We start from the raw sequence: 15,034 nt of genomic DNA, 5'->3' as shown, positions 1-15,034 counted from the left end.
GACTCTAAAGCATTTTATATGTTACTCAGTACTAACAAAGGTCTGTCTAGTCAAGGCTGTGGTTTTTCCAGTGGTCATGTGTAGATATGAGAGTTGGACTGTGAAGAAAGCTGAGCACCAAAGAATTGATGCTTTTGAACTGTGGTGTTGGAGAAGACTCTTGAGAGTCCCTTGGACTGCAAGGAGATCCAACCAGTCCATTCTGCAGGAGATCAGTCCTGGGTGTTCTTTGGAAGGAATGATGCTAAAGCTGAAACTCCAGTACTTTGGCCACCTCATGCAAAGAGCTGACTCATTGGAAAAGTCTCTGATGCTGGGAGGGATTGGGGGCAGGAGGAGAAGGGGACGACAGAGGATGAGATGGCTGGATGGCATCACTGACTCGATGGATGTGGGTTTGGGTGAACTCCGGGAGCTGGTGATGGACAGGGAGGCCTGGAGTGCTGCGATTCATGGGGTCGCAAAGAGTTGGACACGACTGAGCGGCTGAACTGAACTGAAGTCTCATCTGAGGGAGAGGTTACTTTTTAAAATGAGGTTAGTTTTAAAGGTAATAGTGAAATTGAACAAGATGGAAGCCTCAGTCAAGATAATTTTCCTTGCTTTTCTGCAGACCTTGTTTTAATAACAAATCATAGTATATTTCAATGTGAATACAATTTCTGTTCTTTTTGTATAACTTCCCTCTCTTAGGGCTTCCCTGGTGGCTCAGCTGGTAAAGAACCCACCTGCAAGCAGGAGACCTGGGTTCGATCCCTGGGCTGGAAAGGTCTGAGTTCATGCGCAGTGCTTTGTAGTTAGCAGTCTGCTTTCACATCGTGTTTAATACTTAAAAGAACCTTATGTGAAGTGAGTAGATTTTGTCCCGTATGACCATTGAGGAAGGGGGTTTAGTGATTCAGCCTCAAATCACAGAACCAATACTTGATTGAATTTATATTTGGCATTAAATGTAGAGAGGCAGAAAGGAAAGATTTGTGAGGGCAGGCTCTGGAGTCAGAACTGGATTTTAGTCTCAGTTTCAAAACTTAATAACCCTATATCTTAGGCAATTTATGTAATCTCTTTATGGCCTCAGTTTCTTTTTCCATAGGTTGGGGTACTTACCTAGTTTTCGTAGGTGTACACTGTCCAATAGGGTAGCCATTTGCCACATAATGGCTATTTAACATTCTTTATTTTCATACTATCTTATTAATTTTGTTGTCAATTACTAAGTTACGTCTGACTGTTTTGTGACCCCATGGACTTTAGTCTGCCAGGCTCCTCTGTCCGTGAGATTTCCCCAGGGAGAATGCTGGTGTGGGTGCCATTCCTTCTCCAGGGGATCTTCCCAACCCGGGGATCTAACCTGCATCTCTCACATTGGCAGGTGGATTCTGTTCTGCTAAACCACCAGGGAAGCCCATCTTAATATTTTTTAATATTGATTACATTTTGAAATGATAGTCTTTTGGATAGTGTGTTGGGTGAAATATAAAAATTAGTGTTACATATTTTAACTTCTTAATATATGCTAAAATTTTTAAATCATGTTTGTGGTTTGTATTATACTTCTGTTGGACAGTACTCTGCTAGACCAAGAGGTAGCAAACTCTGGACCACACACCCCACCCCCACCCCCCACCCCCCTGCCAACAAGTTCGGCCAGAATGCCTGTTTTTATAAATAGAACTTACTAGAACACAGCCACACCCATTTCATTCTGTTTGGTATGTGACTGCTTTTCATGCTACAGCAGCAGGATTATTTGGTTGCTACATATATAACCATACGGCCTGCAAGGCTTAAAATATTTACAGTGTGATCCTTTATAGAAAATGTTTGCTGGAAGTTCCCTGTCAGTCCAGTGATTAAGACTCTGCACTTTACTGCTGAGGGCACGGGTTCAGTTCCTGGCTGGAGAACTAAGATCCCACAAGCGACACAGCCAGAGCAAGAAGAAAACCGTTGCTGACCTTTGCTCTAGGTTGTAATTGATAGGTGCTTCATGTGTTTTATCTTTGCTTAAGAGTGGATGTGAGAGACAGAAAGTAGGTCAGTGGTGGGTCAGTGGACCAGAGAGGAGAAGATAGTGGGGGGTGAGTGTTAATGGACTCCAGGTTTCTTTTTGGGGACAGTGATAATGTTCTGGAGTTAGATAGCAGTGATAGTTGTACAACTTCGAAGATACCAGAAACCACTGAGTTGTGCACTTGAAAAGATGGAATCTCAAATTTTTTTCTTTAAGTGGATATGAGCCTGGTTTGGTAGATGTAATAAAGCAGAACATTAAAACATGGTCATGATGATGGGAACATGTAAAGAAACATGCAAATCAACTGTGGAGAGTATAAGAAAAAATTGTAATCATTTTTTATATATTCTGATGTCACTTGAAGTTATTTGTCAGTAGTTTCTTAATAAGAGCAGTTAGCTGTCATTTATAGCTTACTCAAACTGTCATTACTGCTTACCCAGTTCTTTTCCATTGTAAACTTGATAGTGTACAATAGTACATACATAGCCAATCGCAGTAAACAAGTATAAATTAACAAGTGTAAACAAAAGCTGTGTTTTATGAATAGTACTTCTCTTCTGGAAACACTTATCATGGCTTTGTGAAATTTTTAGCAGGCTTTTGAAAGGAGAAAATATTAGCAGAAGGGAATTGGAAGGCCATTCTAAAAATGTCCATATCTTGTATGCGTGTAGGTGTTTTTCTTGCATGAATTACTGTACGTGTACCATATTCAAATCTTAGATATTTTCACACTGCTTTGGAACTGACAAAATATTAGCTGCTTTGTGCAGTTGACTCATTAATTTGTTATACGTAGAATACGCCAGCAATCTGTTTTTAATCAGTACATCATTTTCTTTCTGACCACTCGCAGTAGCCTTTTGTTTTATTGTGCTGAAAACACCATGGTATAGTACCTTATTTATGATTTAGGGTAGGATAACATGATGTCTAAAAGCACAAACTTTGGAGCCAGATAGACCTATTTCCTAATCCGTTAACTTCATGTGACCCAGAACAGCCTATTTAATATTGAGCATCTCTAAATCTTTGTTTTCTCATCTCTAAAATGGGAATAATACTGTCTCCAGTGTTTTTTTTTTTAAGGAATAAAGAATTAAGTGTAAAGTACTTAGCATATAGTAATGACTGAATAAATGAAAACCTCATACTATTACTGCCGTTTAATATGTTAAGTTTTTTAATCAAACATTAAGTTTTTTTGGTTGTCAGCATCATACATTTCATTATGTATTTTACTAACTTCTACCTTTTTGAAAACATAATGAAATATTAAGTAACATTCTATTTTATTTTCAGTCAAAGAAAAATAAGAAGAAATCAAAGTCAGATGCTAAAGCAGTGCAAAACAGTTCACGCCATGATGGAAAGGAAGTTGATGAAGGTACTTGAGCAAGTGAAAGGACTGTAGAAAAAAAAATTGTTTTTAACCAAGGTGCATTATATAAAAGCTGCATTTGTTTTGCTTAATCTTGTATCTAGCTCTTTTGTTGAATAACTAGATTTCAGTGTACGTATTAGGAGACACTTTTCCCCCTAAATTATTTAAGGATCTAATAGTTCTATCCTTAAAGGGAGCTGCCTTGAAATTTAAGGTCTAGCTCAATATCTTGAGCAATTTAAAAATCATTCATTTTGTCTTTGTTTCCTAGAAGTGTGGCTTGGTTTTTTTTCCCATTGTTCTTAAAAATACCATCCCTAGAAGACTCTGTACAAAATTTTTAAGTAAGCCATTTATTGTCCTCACCTAATAAACCCATAGCATATACAACACTCCCCTACTAGTTCTACCCAGCAAAATAAAAAAAGATACAAGATAATTTATATCAATTTTTTTCTAAACCATAGATGACAGATCTGATCAAAATTATCAGAATAAATAATGGCAATTAGCTGCCTGAAACAGCACAAGTAGAATAAATTCATAGGATAAATGAATATAATCAGCACTCTTGGTTTTTAATTTAATATCTAAATTTATGATATTTCAGGTGCCCCACCCTACTTTCCCCAAAAAACTACAACCTTTTTGTCTTCCCCCTACTGAATAACATTTTTTTTTCTGGGGCTATGTCAGGAGCCTGGGAAACTAAAATTAGTCACAGAGAGAAACGACAGCAGCGTAAACGTGATAAGGTGCAGTCTGATTCTGGTTCATTGGATTCAACTATCCCTGGGATAGAAAATACCATCACAGTTACCACCGAGCAAGTTACAACTGCATCATTTCCTGTTGGTTCCAAGAAGAATAAAGGTATATTAGTGGAACATAAGAGTGATACATCAAATCCAATTCCTTTTAATCAGATGTACAAAATATCATTATATCAAAATCTGGCTATTTTGAACTGCTTACCTCATTGTGCTGATATACCCTTCTTCGTGAGAGCATTGTGGACCACGTATTGATTTACCTGATACCAGCAGTTACATACTGGCTAATGAATGACCTATTAAACTAAAGTTGCCTTTCTGCCTTGAGTCACATGAGAAAGTGACTGCTGCTTTTTTCTCACGTGTGTTGCCTTGACCCAGCTCTCTTAACGTCTCCATTTTTTATAGTGGACATTCATTTAATGAAATGACTTGTCACCATTCTGCATGTTGGGTGCTTTCATTCCAGGATGAAACAAGCATGTTCTGGATAGTGTGGGTTCTATCTGAATTTCTTATCACGCCAACTCTTTGAGAAAGCTGTAGGTGTTTGATAAAGCTAGACTGGAACTGCAAACATTATTGAGCTAATGCTTTTCCCAAGTTTTCAAATGTTCACACTATCCGATACTGATGGCCTCTTGGTAATTCTTCCACTGCTGTCATTTTTACCCTGGAGACATCAGTCTGCAGTGATGCTGTTCATCTTGCTTCAAAGCACTAGTTTTCCTGCCTTTACCTTTTCATTAACCGCCAGCACTTCCCCCTTATCTTCAGACCTGTGTCTTGGCCTTGATAGCTTTTACTTTTTTGCTGCCTGGATTGGTGGAATTTATTGCTGTGGCACAGCATTGATCCCTGCTTGCCCGTTCTCACTGTCACCTGATAGCCCTGCTATGGTGTTTGTGTTGCTGGCCCTTTTTCACTGTTTGCTGCATGCCTTCCTTGCTAGCACAGTCCTGTGTCATGCTGATTTTTTGATACGTTATGACCATCGTGCTTTTTAGTGTCAGAGAAATATCAGTAGTGTCTTTGTTATAATGTGTGGTCTCACCTCTTGCCATATTTCCTAAATCCTGGTCCAGATATTGGCAAAATTGTTCTTAAGTTGATGTGTTTGCTTCCAGGATTGTTGAAAAGGCAGCTAGCTGGTATTGTTGAGAGGTGGCAAAGTTGAATCCAATTACAGAGCCCAGTTCTCCAATTCCTCCTTTAAAGAATCTTGATAACCATTGTAGAACAGGAGACGCTATATCTACTTGGGCAATTTGCCAGGTCCTTTATTGGCATTCTAGTTGACTAAGAATATGGTAACTAGAGAACTCAATTCCTAAGAACATGTGAAATATGTTGTGAGTAAAACTCTTTTCCAGTATAAGACTTTCTTTAGTACTTCAAGGAACAATTTTTATTATAAATTATTAGTAAAAAAATTAATTTGTATGTTACTCCTAATTTTAATGTGCATAATAGCCTATTTAGTATTAAATAAATTTTATTTTTATTTCAACCAGGTGATTCTCATCTAAATGTTCAAGTTAGCAACTTTAAGTCTGGAAAAGGAGATTCTACACTTCAGGGTGAGAGAAATTACATGTAACTTAAATTGAAGGCCCATCAAAGTATTAATAGAAACATAGATATATGTCTCTTTCCTCACATGATTGACACCGAAAGGAAAAAAAAAGTCTTAGAAATGATTTTAATTACTAAAGTAACGTAATCATAGTTCAGAGATTTTGGAAAATAGATAAACAGAAAAGTCACTCCCACTTCTAACAGTACATTAGTATATTCTCATTGTTCATCCCTCTCCTTTGTATGAAAAAACATTCTTTTAGTAATAGTTTATATGCAATTTTGATTCTTGCTTGTATTGTTTAGCCCAACAGAGAAAAAGATTTCTTTTTTCCCCATGGACTTGGGTTTTATATAGGCATATATTGGATAAAAGACTTTTATTCTGTTTATTAAATAAAAAACCCTAATACCTTTAATCTTCTAAACTGCTTCCTGAACAATATCAAAGCTTTCATAATAAATGGACTGTAGTCTAAAATTATACAGTACTTCACAAATAGAAAATATATTTTGTTTATTGATTTATGATAAAGATTGAATTAAGTAGAGAGTGGTATCTTGTTACCTAAAAACTGAAGTGTTTGTAGTAGAACAAAAATTCAGAAATGCAACTTCTTATTTCAGACTTGTTCTGAACACTTTCAGCTTCCTTCATTCTCAATCCTGGCTACACATTACAGCCTTAGAAAGCCACACATGTATGTAAAAAGAAACATGTACTTATATACACACACCTATGTATATTTGTGTGTATGTGCTTTACACGTATGTATGGATACCTGCATGTAAATGTGTACACACAAACATACTGATTCCTGGGCTCTACCCCTAGTAATTTCGATTTTGATTGATTTGGGCTGAGGTTCTAATGTCTTCAGTTCAGTCGCTCAGTAGTAACCGACTCTTTGTGACCCCATGGACTGCAGCATGCCAGGCTTCCCTGTCCATCACCAACTCCCAGAGCTTACTGAAATTCGAACTCCAGTGTCTACATCTAAGAAATTTTTCACTTGATTTTAATGTGTCGCCAGGTATTAGAATCACTGCCTTAGACATAATATATATGGATAAACATTTAAGGAAAGAGCGTGTAGCTAAGGAGAAGCCTTTGTGTTTTTAGTGGGTGAGTATTCTGAGTATACCAGAATATTCGTTTTCCTGTTTGCTCTGTTGCACTTTTGAGCAGGTCAGTCTGCTTTTGAAAACATTATTACTGAGTGAATATATATATATAAGTTCAAACCTACTTGTATTTTTTAAAAGTCAACGATGGTGGTCATGTCACTTTTCAGATCCTTTATTTTATCTTTAAAGCTTGATCTCTTTAGAGGACAGTAGGGGGAAAATGAGTGATAAATATAAGCCAAGCAATTATGGAAATTTGAAAATATCCCAGTTTTAACAAGGAGTCATGTATCCATTTTTAACCTTTGTTTTCTCTTCTTTAAGTTTCTCCAGGATTGAATGAAAACCTCACTATAAATGGAGGAGGCTGGAATGAAAAGTCTGTGAAACTCTCCTCACAGATCAGTGCAGCTGAGGAGAAGTGGAACTCTGTTTCACCTGCTTCTGCAGGCAAGAGGAAAACCGAGCCATCTGCCTGGGGTCAAGACACTGGAGACGCTAATGCAAATGGAAAAGACTGGGGAAGGAGTTGGAATGACCGATCAATATTTTCTGGCATTGGTAAGAGCTGTTAGAAATTTTAAGCTACTTGAAAATGCTTATCTGGTACATTTAAAATTTTCCAAGAATGAAAAACAGATCCATTGGTAGTAAAATTAGTCAAGCTATACAGAAAGAAAATGATTAACTCAGATCCTTCACATGGAGCAAACTGGGAACTAAATAAGTGAATAATAGCATTTATTATTTACTCTTAATGCTTTCATGTGCTTTTATCACATTTGATTATCAGTGTGGCTAACTAGTATAATTGTGTATTTTTGGTTTTATAATAAGTGTAATGTGTGAGCAGACTTCTTGATTAATTTCAACAGTACTACTGTTGAGTTTAAATAAAAGTAATAAATGGAGGTACAGTTTCTAGCATCAATTTTATATACTGTTTTACAGTCTACAGAATGACTGTTGGTAATTAATTTTTCCCCTGGATTCTAAAGATAAAGACTATTAGAGCCTTATTTCTATTAAGAGCCTTCAAGTTAAAAGCAACTTAATTTCAGGTTGTGTGTGTGATAGAAAAGGGATGCATATTTAATGTGGAGAACTGCAAAAAAGAGAAGGAAAAACCTACTCTTAATCATATCACCCAGTGACAGCCTTTCTTTATAGTCTTTTTTCTTTTTCCTGTGTACAGTCTCAGTATTTTCTTTTTTTTCCCTCATAATCCAGATCATGTGTGCATTTTTGTTTTCCTCCTCCCTCACTTAATATTGTACTTCAAACATTTTCTTTACTTTCCGTATTTCATTTCATGATCCTATAATATATTGTGTAAGCATAGCATAGACTGTCACTGTTCCCACATTATCAGAGAAATAACTTTTCTTTTTTTAAAAGAAATATAAATGATGTACTGAATGTATTTGCTGGGGGTTACTTCTTTAGGATAGATTCTTGAAAGTGATATAATTGGATTAAAGGAAATATGAATATTTGCAATGCTCTATGACATGTCAAAAATATTTTCTAGGAAAGTTCTAATTTATACTGTCAGCATCAGTATGAGTGTCATTTATCATATGTATATTACCAAGGTTGACTATTCTCTTTTTTAATCTTTTCTAATTTAATAAGAAAAAAATACATAAATTATTTTGATTAGCTTTTTTAAACCACTAATGGGGTTGAATATTTTTCACAACTTTCTTGATCATTTCTATTTCTTTCATAAATTGTTTTATTCATGTTCTTTGCCCATTTGTGTAATGGCCTCTTGTTTTTTGTGCTTTAATTTGTAATTCCTTGTGCATTAAACATATCTTTTCTGTTATGCTCGTTGCAGGTTTATTTTAGTTTGAGGGATTGATACAGAATTTTTAGTGTTAAGTAGAAAAAACTGTTTCTTCCTATATTATATGCTTTTCCCATCACTTCCAAGCTTAGAAAAACTCATGTTGAACAACATCCCCAAGAAACAGACCTCAGATCATTTGCTAATATTGTTCCTAAGTTTGTTCTTTCTTCCCCTGCAATGTCCAAAAATTGTGTAGAAATATCAAATTTGTTTTGTAAAAGACAGTCCCTAAATTCCTAGCCTCATTTCAGCAGTGATAAAAGAGTAACTTTCTGTGGTATAAAGCATCCTTTCACACTGAATAAAAGAAATGGTCAGGTTTAATCAAGTAATCTTAAGAACCATGACCTTTTGAGATATTTATAATTTACTTACGAAAGCTATGTAGTGTTATCATAATTAGGACATAGATTAGATGGTAGTACTTGCTTAATGTTGCTGTAGATAAAATTAAGCATCAGATTAGAGTTCCTGCCTAGATGGATTAGGACCTTTATTGAAATTGAAAGGAACTGTGTTAAATGAGAGTTGCAGTTAGTTTCTGAGAAGAGGCAGATGTGACTGCCCTCATAGATGTATATGTTCCTTAAAATACTCATATGTAAGTAGGAAATTGCTTTAAAAATGTTGAGAAGACACCATGGTATAGTGGAATGAGCATGTTCCTAGTATTTGGTACAAATCCCTATTTTTCCACATACTAGCTTTTATGGCGATTAGGCTAGTTATTGAACCTTTGTGAACCTCATGTTTAAGTAGTTTAAAGGATTGGCTAGAATGAGTGTCAGGTACCCAGTCTCAGTGCCTGGTCCAAGCTCGTAGCAGCTTCATTGTGGCGCACGATCAGCTGCGTTGCCATGGTAGAGAACACATGGACTTGGAAAGTTGGCGCTGGCTCTAGCTGGCTCAGGTGTTTTCTGTCAGCAAGTCACTTAACTGCTCTGAAACTTTGCCTAGCAGCGTTGCCCTAAGGATTAGAGGTATTTGGTGTCAAGAGCCCAGTACATAACAGACAGTCAATAAACAGTTGCTATTGCTATACTAGGTGGTTCTGGTTTCTCCGGGTATCTTTAAATATTATTATCATAGTTTTAAATCTGTACGTGTCTTTCAAGTTTCATTGCAAATTGAAGGTTCCAAGTGACGTTCTTTATTTTAACAGCTGCTTGGTCTAGTGTGGATAGGGGAATGAATACCTCTGAACAGAATTCTGCTTCTTTTGCATCTCTCACACTTAACTCTGCTGTTTCTGGTATGTGAAAACAGTCTTTCATTTAGTTAACAAAAAATTTTCTGTTTAATTTTAGCACTTGTTCTTTGAAAAAAATAATCAGAGTCAAGTACTGCTAGCCACATAAATTATAGATAAACAGTATGAAGTAGCAAAGGCCTTGAAACGGAAAGCGAAAGACCTAAACTCTTACCTGCTGGTGCTTAGAGCCTTTTGTTGTGTAGATAGGAAGATTCTGTGGCCTGACATAACTGAAAGCATGTTGGCACACGTGCAGACGAATGCAGATATTAATAGAAGGCCTTCCTTCAAAGTCGTGACACTTCTGTACTAGTTTATTCCTTTATTACTAACCAAACTACCATCAGTCCAGCATTACTTACATAGATATGCCATTTATCAATAATAATTCATGGACCCAGTGTGCTGATCATGTAGTTCCACAGCGTCTGGAGTCACTAGTCTAGAAGAGAGGTCAGCAAACTGTTTCTGTAAAGGGCCCAATAATAAATATTGTAGGCCATGTGGGCCGTTCTGCCTTTGTAGCAGGGAAGCAGCCAGAGGCAATACATAAACCAGATGAGTGTATGGGGTGAAATTTTGTTCTCTTGACTTTCTTTCAACCATTTAAAAATATAAAAACTGTTCTTGGCTCCTGGGCCCATACCAAAAGGGGGGTGGCTAGATTTGGTTTATCAGCTGTGATTTGCCAATCCCTGGTCTTACAGGCTACATTGTAGTTCCAGAGGTACAAGTTAATATCTTCCTTCACTTGGTGACTTTGTACAACACAGATGCTGTTCTCTCTATATATTCAGAGAAAGCTGCTAAAGAAATAGCAACAGTGTTACTATAGTCTTTCTAAGCAACTAATGTGCTAATTATATATGAGTTTTATAGGGTTGTTCTACTTGTTAAAGTTTATTTTTAAAATATGTAACCATTTTGAGTTTATGTCAAGCATGTTAGTGGTAAGCTAATAAGCTAATCTACAACCAACTGAAAATCTGTGAGGACTTCTTTGAGAGGAAGTGATTATGGCTAAGTCTCTTATACAAACATACTCTTCCTAACCCTTTCTTTGTATCAGTGGCTCTGAATCCAAAGTGAGTATCAGAGTCACCTAAGAAGGATTCCAAAACACGTGCAAATTCTGATGCAGAAGGTCCAGGGTATATAAATCCCTGATGGAGAAGCACTGCTTTACATTTCCATGCTAAAATCAGCTTATGGCAGTAGAGTCAAACATCTCTGAATGTGTATGCCCTGAAAACTGTATGCAGAATTGTGTGTAAGTCCTGGACAGTAGTCTGACCACAGCTTTCATCACACTCCTTATGGGCTGTGTGACCCCCCACTCACCACACCTATTCCCCACCTCAGAGAAATGAAGACGAAAAATTTAGGAGATAATTTTCTCTTCTCTTTAAGTGCACTTGAACTTAACTTGGTCTCTAAACCGCCGGCACAACTCTCTAAATTCTCTTTGGCTTCTTTCTGCCTCACTTCTCTAAATATCATCTATTTCTTTTGTCTTTTTCCTTAGAAAGTTCTAGCAAACTCAGACATTTTCTAGTTATCTCCTTCAGGGTTCTAAGGATATAGGGATATTCTGAAACATCTAGGATTTTTTTTTTTAATGCTTTATTACTTTTCATTAAAACTTTTTTGACTTGAAATTTGGAGATATCCAATTTGAAGTATATATTATAAAAAATAAAATCTAATGGATCGGTACTAAGGAAAAAATAGATTTCTGATCAGTGAATGCAATCTAGTGATTATCATGCTTAATCTAAAATTACCCTCAATTCTACTTTATCTTAACTCTTTTTCTAATGTCTGAATTTTTCCTTTTAGGAGAAATGAAAAATAATTAAATCTTCGTGTGCAAAGTATAGAACTATTGTTATGAAACATCATTAGAAATTTCCATTTTTAATTTTATTGCATTCGTTTTCATTTAAGGGTCTACTGCTGAGCCAGTTTCTCAGTCTACCACTTCTGATTATCAGTGGGATGTTAGCCGTAATCAGCCCTATATCGATGATGAATGGTCTGGGTTAAGTATGTCCTTTTATCAGTTTGCTTTTGTTTTTGTTTTCAGAATTTTCTTTCTAGCACCCTGAATTCATGTTTATGTTTTAATTTTAATTGTAATTTTTCACCTTTTAGGTCATAGCAATATAACTTAATACCAAGTGTATACTACTTATAAACCAATTATTAAATACCTGTAGAATTTTAAAAAAAAGAAAACTAAATTCAGTTTTCATGATTGAGGCAATATTTAAACATGAAGTTTTCTTATAGTTGCACTGTAGTTTTTATAGTTTTTAAAATTGTTTGTTTTAAATAAATATTCTATTTATTTCCCTAGTTTTAATATACTAGAGTGAATACAATATATAAGAATGGCTTTGAACTTGTGAGGTATGCAGGTTTTTATGTTGGTAGAAAACCATTTTCTTAGTCTAATTTCCAATAGAAGCATAAGAAAGTTAAAGGCAAGAGTCACAAAAAAGAGGAAGGGGAAAAGAATATGATTTTTATGTTCAGAAAGCTCATACCATCTTCATATTAAAAAAATATTTTTTTCCCCCACAACCTCACATCTCAGAATTGAAAACCCTCTGAAGACGGGAGCTCTCTCTGCCTTTCTTTGTCTCAGTGCTTAGTGCATTGCGTTTTACAGGTGTTCAGTAGCAGTGCTGATAACAACGGCAAACACAGTGTCTGACTGCCAGACACTGATCTAAGCTACGTTTAAGTCTTAGGTATATTATTAGTTTGTTGAGTACAGTTCTGTTGTAGGTATTACTTTTCCCCCACACTTTCCAAATGAAGAAACTGAGACAAAGAAAAGTTCCCTAATTTTCCCCAGCCACACAGTTAGGTTGGAGGAGCAGGTATCAAACTAGTAGTCCGGCTCCAGAGTTTATGCTCTTAACCACCACATGTACAGCCTTGGTGATGATAGGAATCATGAAGGTAAGTTTGAAACATAGTCTGAGAATTAGTCTTAGACTGGTCTCTGTTAGATTAGCTGAAGCATATTCTTAGAGGTTGAGGGAGATGAGGTTGGAAGGGTAAATTGCGAAAAGCCCTGAGTGTTAGTTGCTCAGTCGTCTCTAACCCGACTCTTTGTGACCCCCATGAACTGTGGCCTGCCGGCTTTTCTGTCCATAGAATTCTCCAGGCAAGAATACTGGAGTGGGCTCCTGTTTGCTCCTCCAGGGCATCTTCCCCACTCAGGGATCAAACGCAGGTCTCCTGCATTGTAGGCAGATTCTTGACCATCTGCTGACTAAACATTAGGGAGGTAAGGGTAAGAACTAGGCTCTGCCCTTAACCTCACGCAGTGGGAATGTGGAGCCTTAACCACTGGACCACCATGGCAGTCCCAGCATCTTAACTTCATGTGCAAGTGCTTCGGTGAATCCAGTGCCTTTCTGCCAGATAATGATGTCTGTGCCTCAAACCAGAGGGTCAGTATATTACTCAAATCACACTGTTAAATAATATGTATACTGTGTGGGATCAGTAATCTCAAATGCTTCATGAATTCTATAAATTTAGGAGGAATGACTAAATTTATAGAATTTAGTCATGACTAGTATTCTGACTAGAATACTAGTTTAGAAGGTAGATCTAGTTCTAATCCTGACTTTAAAAAGTAGTAACTCATATGTCTTGAATTTTGTCACTTATATTGGAATCTAGATTAACTGACCTGTAAAATAGAGCGAATAGTCTCTCATATCTATTTCCATAGAGTGTTATGAGGTTTTAATGAGATGTTGAATGAACGTGAAAGTTCAAGTGTCAGATAAATAAAGGATTATAAGGATGGAAAGCAATTTTTAGAGGGAAAAAAAGCCTTCCCTGTACTTTGGGAAGAATGAACAGCTATGTGCAAAATAGACTTGAGGAATGATTATAGGACTGATGGGTAGTGATTGTAAGAAAACAGCACTGAGGTGTCGTAGGCAGCTGTGGGTTAAAGCTGAGGAAAACTGAGGAAGCAGGGCTCCAGGCTTCACTGCTTGGACACAGTAGCTCTACTTTTGTATCCTTGTATAAAAAACACAATTGGCAAATAAATAAGATACTGAAATAAACATGTCCATGGGACTCTATTCTTAAAGTAATAAGTGTTAAGAACAGTTTCTTTGTTCGTTATGCTGTGTTGGCAGTCTTTGAAGTCCTCAGTTCCTCTTTAACCACATTTTCTCTGTGAATTTTATATTTTGTGTTACGTTCTTTAATGTACTAATTTTGGTACTTAGTGAATTTAGTCATTCCTCCTAAATTTATAGAATTCATGAAGTATTTGAGATTACTGATCCCACAAAGTATATGAAGTATTTAACAGTGTGATTTGAGTAATATATTGACCCTCTGGTTTGAGGCATAGACATCATTATCTGGCAGAAAGGCACTGGATTCACCGAAGCACTTGCATAGAAAGTTAAGATGCTGGGACTGCCATGGTGGTCCAGTGATTAAGACTCCACATTCCCACTGCGTGAGGCACAGGTTCTATCCCTGGTCAGGGAACTAAGTTCCTGCCTTGCAGCCGAAATAATTTTAAAAATAAAATTAAGATGCTAAAGTACGGAAAGTAACATTTTTTAAAGGCGGCTGTTAGTCACTTATCTTGACCATAAAGGAACAATATCATAACCCCTATAAAAAGTCAGATTTTGAATAGAAGTTTGTTTTTGTTGACACATCAGAGTGAAAGAATTAACAGCCCCATGGTGAAGAGGTTAAGAGCGTGAGCTTTGAGGACAGACTACCTGAGTTTGAATCTTAGCTACCTTGTTTTTCTGTGTTTCAGTTTCATCATCTGTAAATAATATTTCTTCCCTCACAAACTTAAAGCTCTTAGAACACTACCTGATACATGGTAGATATTCAGAAAGTGTTGTGGTACTATTGATTGTCTTTTAGGAGCATAGTCGACTCAGTGAGGTTAATTTGTATTGTCTAATACAAACACTGGAGAATGTCTTTCTAACGTAATTGTTTTGTTTTATTAGAGTTAATGCTGAAATATGTT

At 36.4% G+C, this 15,034-nt stretch overlaps 1 protein-coding gene across 3 annotated transcripts in view; it reads left to right on the top strand.

Annotated features, from left to right (window-relative positions):
* The window catches only part of MTDH (metadherin), a 59,542-nt gene that overhangs the window by 28,629 nt on the left and 15,879 nt on the right, over window positions 1-15,034 (top strand). The window contains exons 3-8 of one of the 3 annotated variants that reach the window (XM_027973194.3): window positions 3,323-3,407; window positions 4,101-4,277; window positions 5,692-5,757; window positions 7,208-7,444; window positions 9,901-9,990; window positions 11,938-12,036. In XM_027973194.3, coding sequence (XP_027828995.1) covers window positions 3,323-3,407; window positions 4,101-4,277; window positions 5,692-5,757; window positions 7,208-7,444; window positions 9,901-9,990; window positions 11,938-12,036 — 754 coding nt within the window. The remainder of the gene's footprint in view (window positions 1-3,322; window positions 3,408-4,100; window positions 4,278-5,691; window positions 5,758-7,207; window positions 7,445-9,900; window positions 9,991-11,937; window positions 12,037-15,034) is intronic. The other 2 variants (XM_015097912.4, XM_027973195.3) reach the window with 2 other exon arrangements.

Source organism: Ovis aries, chromosome 9 (assembly GCF_016772045.2).
Source record: "Ovis aries strain OAR_USU_Benz2616 breed Rambouillet chromosome 9, ARS-UI_Ramb_v3.0, whole genome shotgun sequence".
In the NCBI taxonomy this organism is placed as follows: Eukaryota; Metazoa; Chordata; class Mammalia; order Artiodactyla; family Bovidae; genus Ovis; species Ovis aries.
This window is presented reverse-complemented; position numbering and strand designations above follow the sequence as displayed.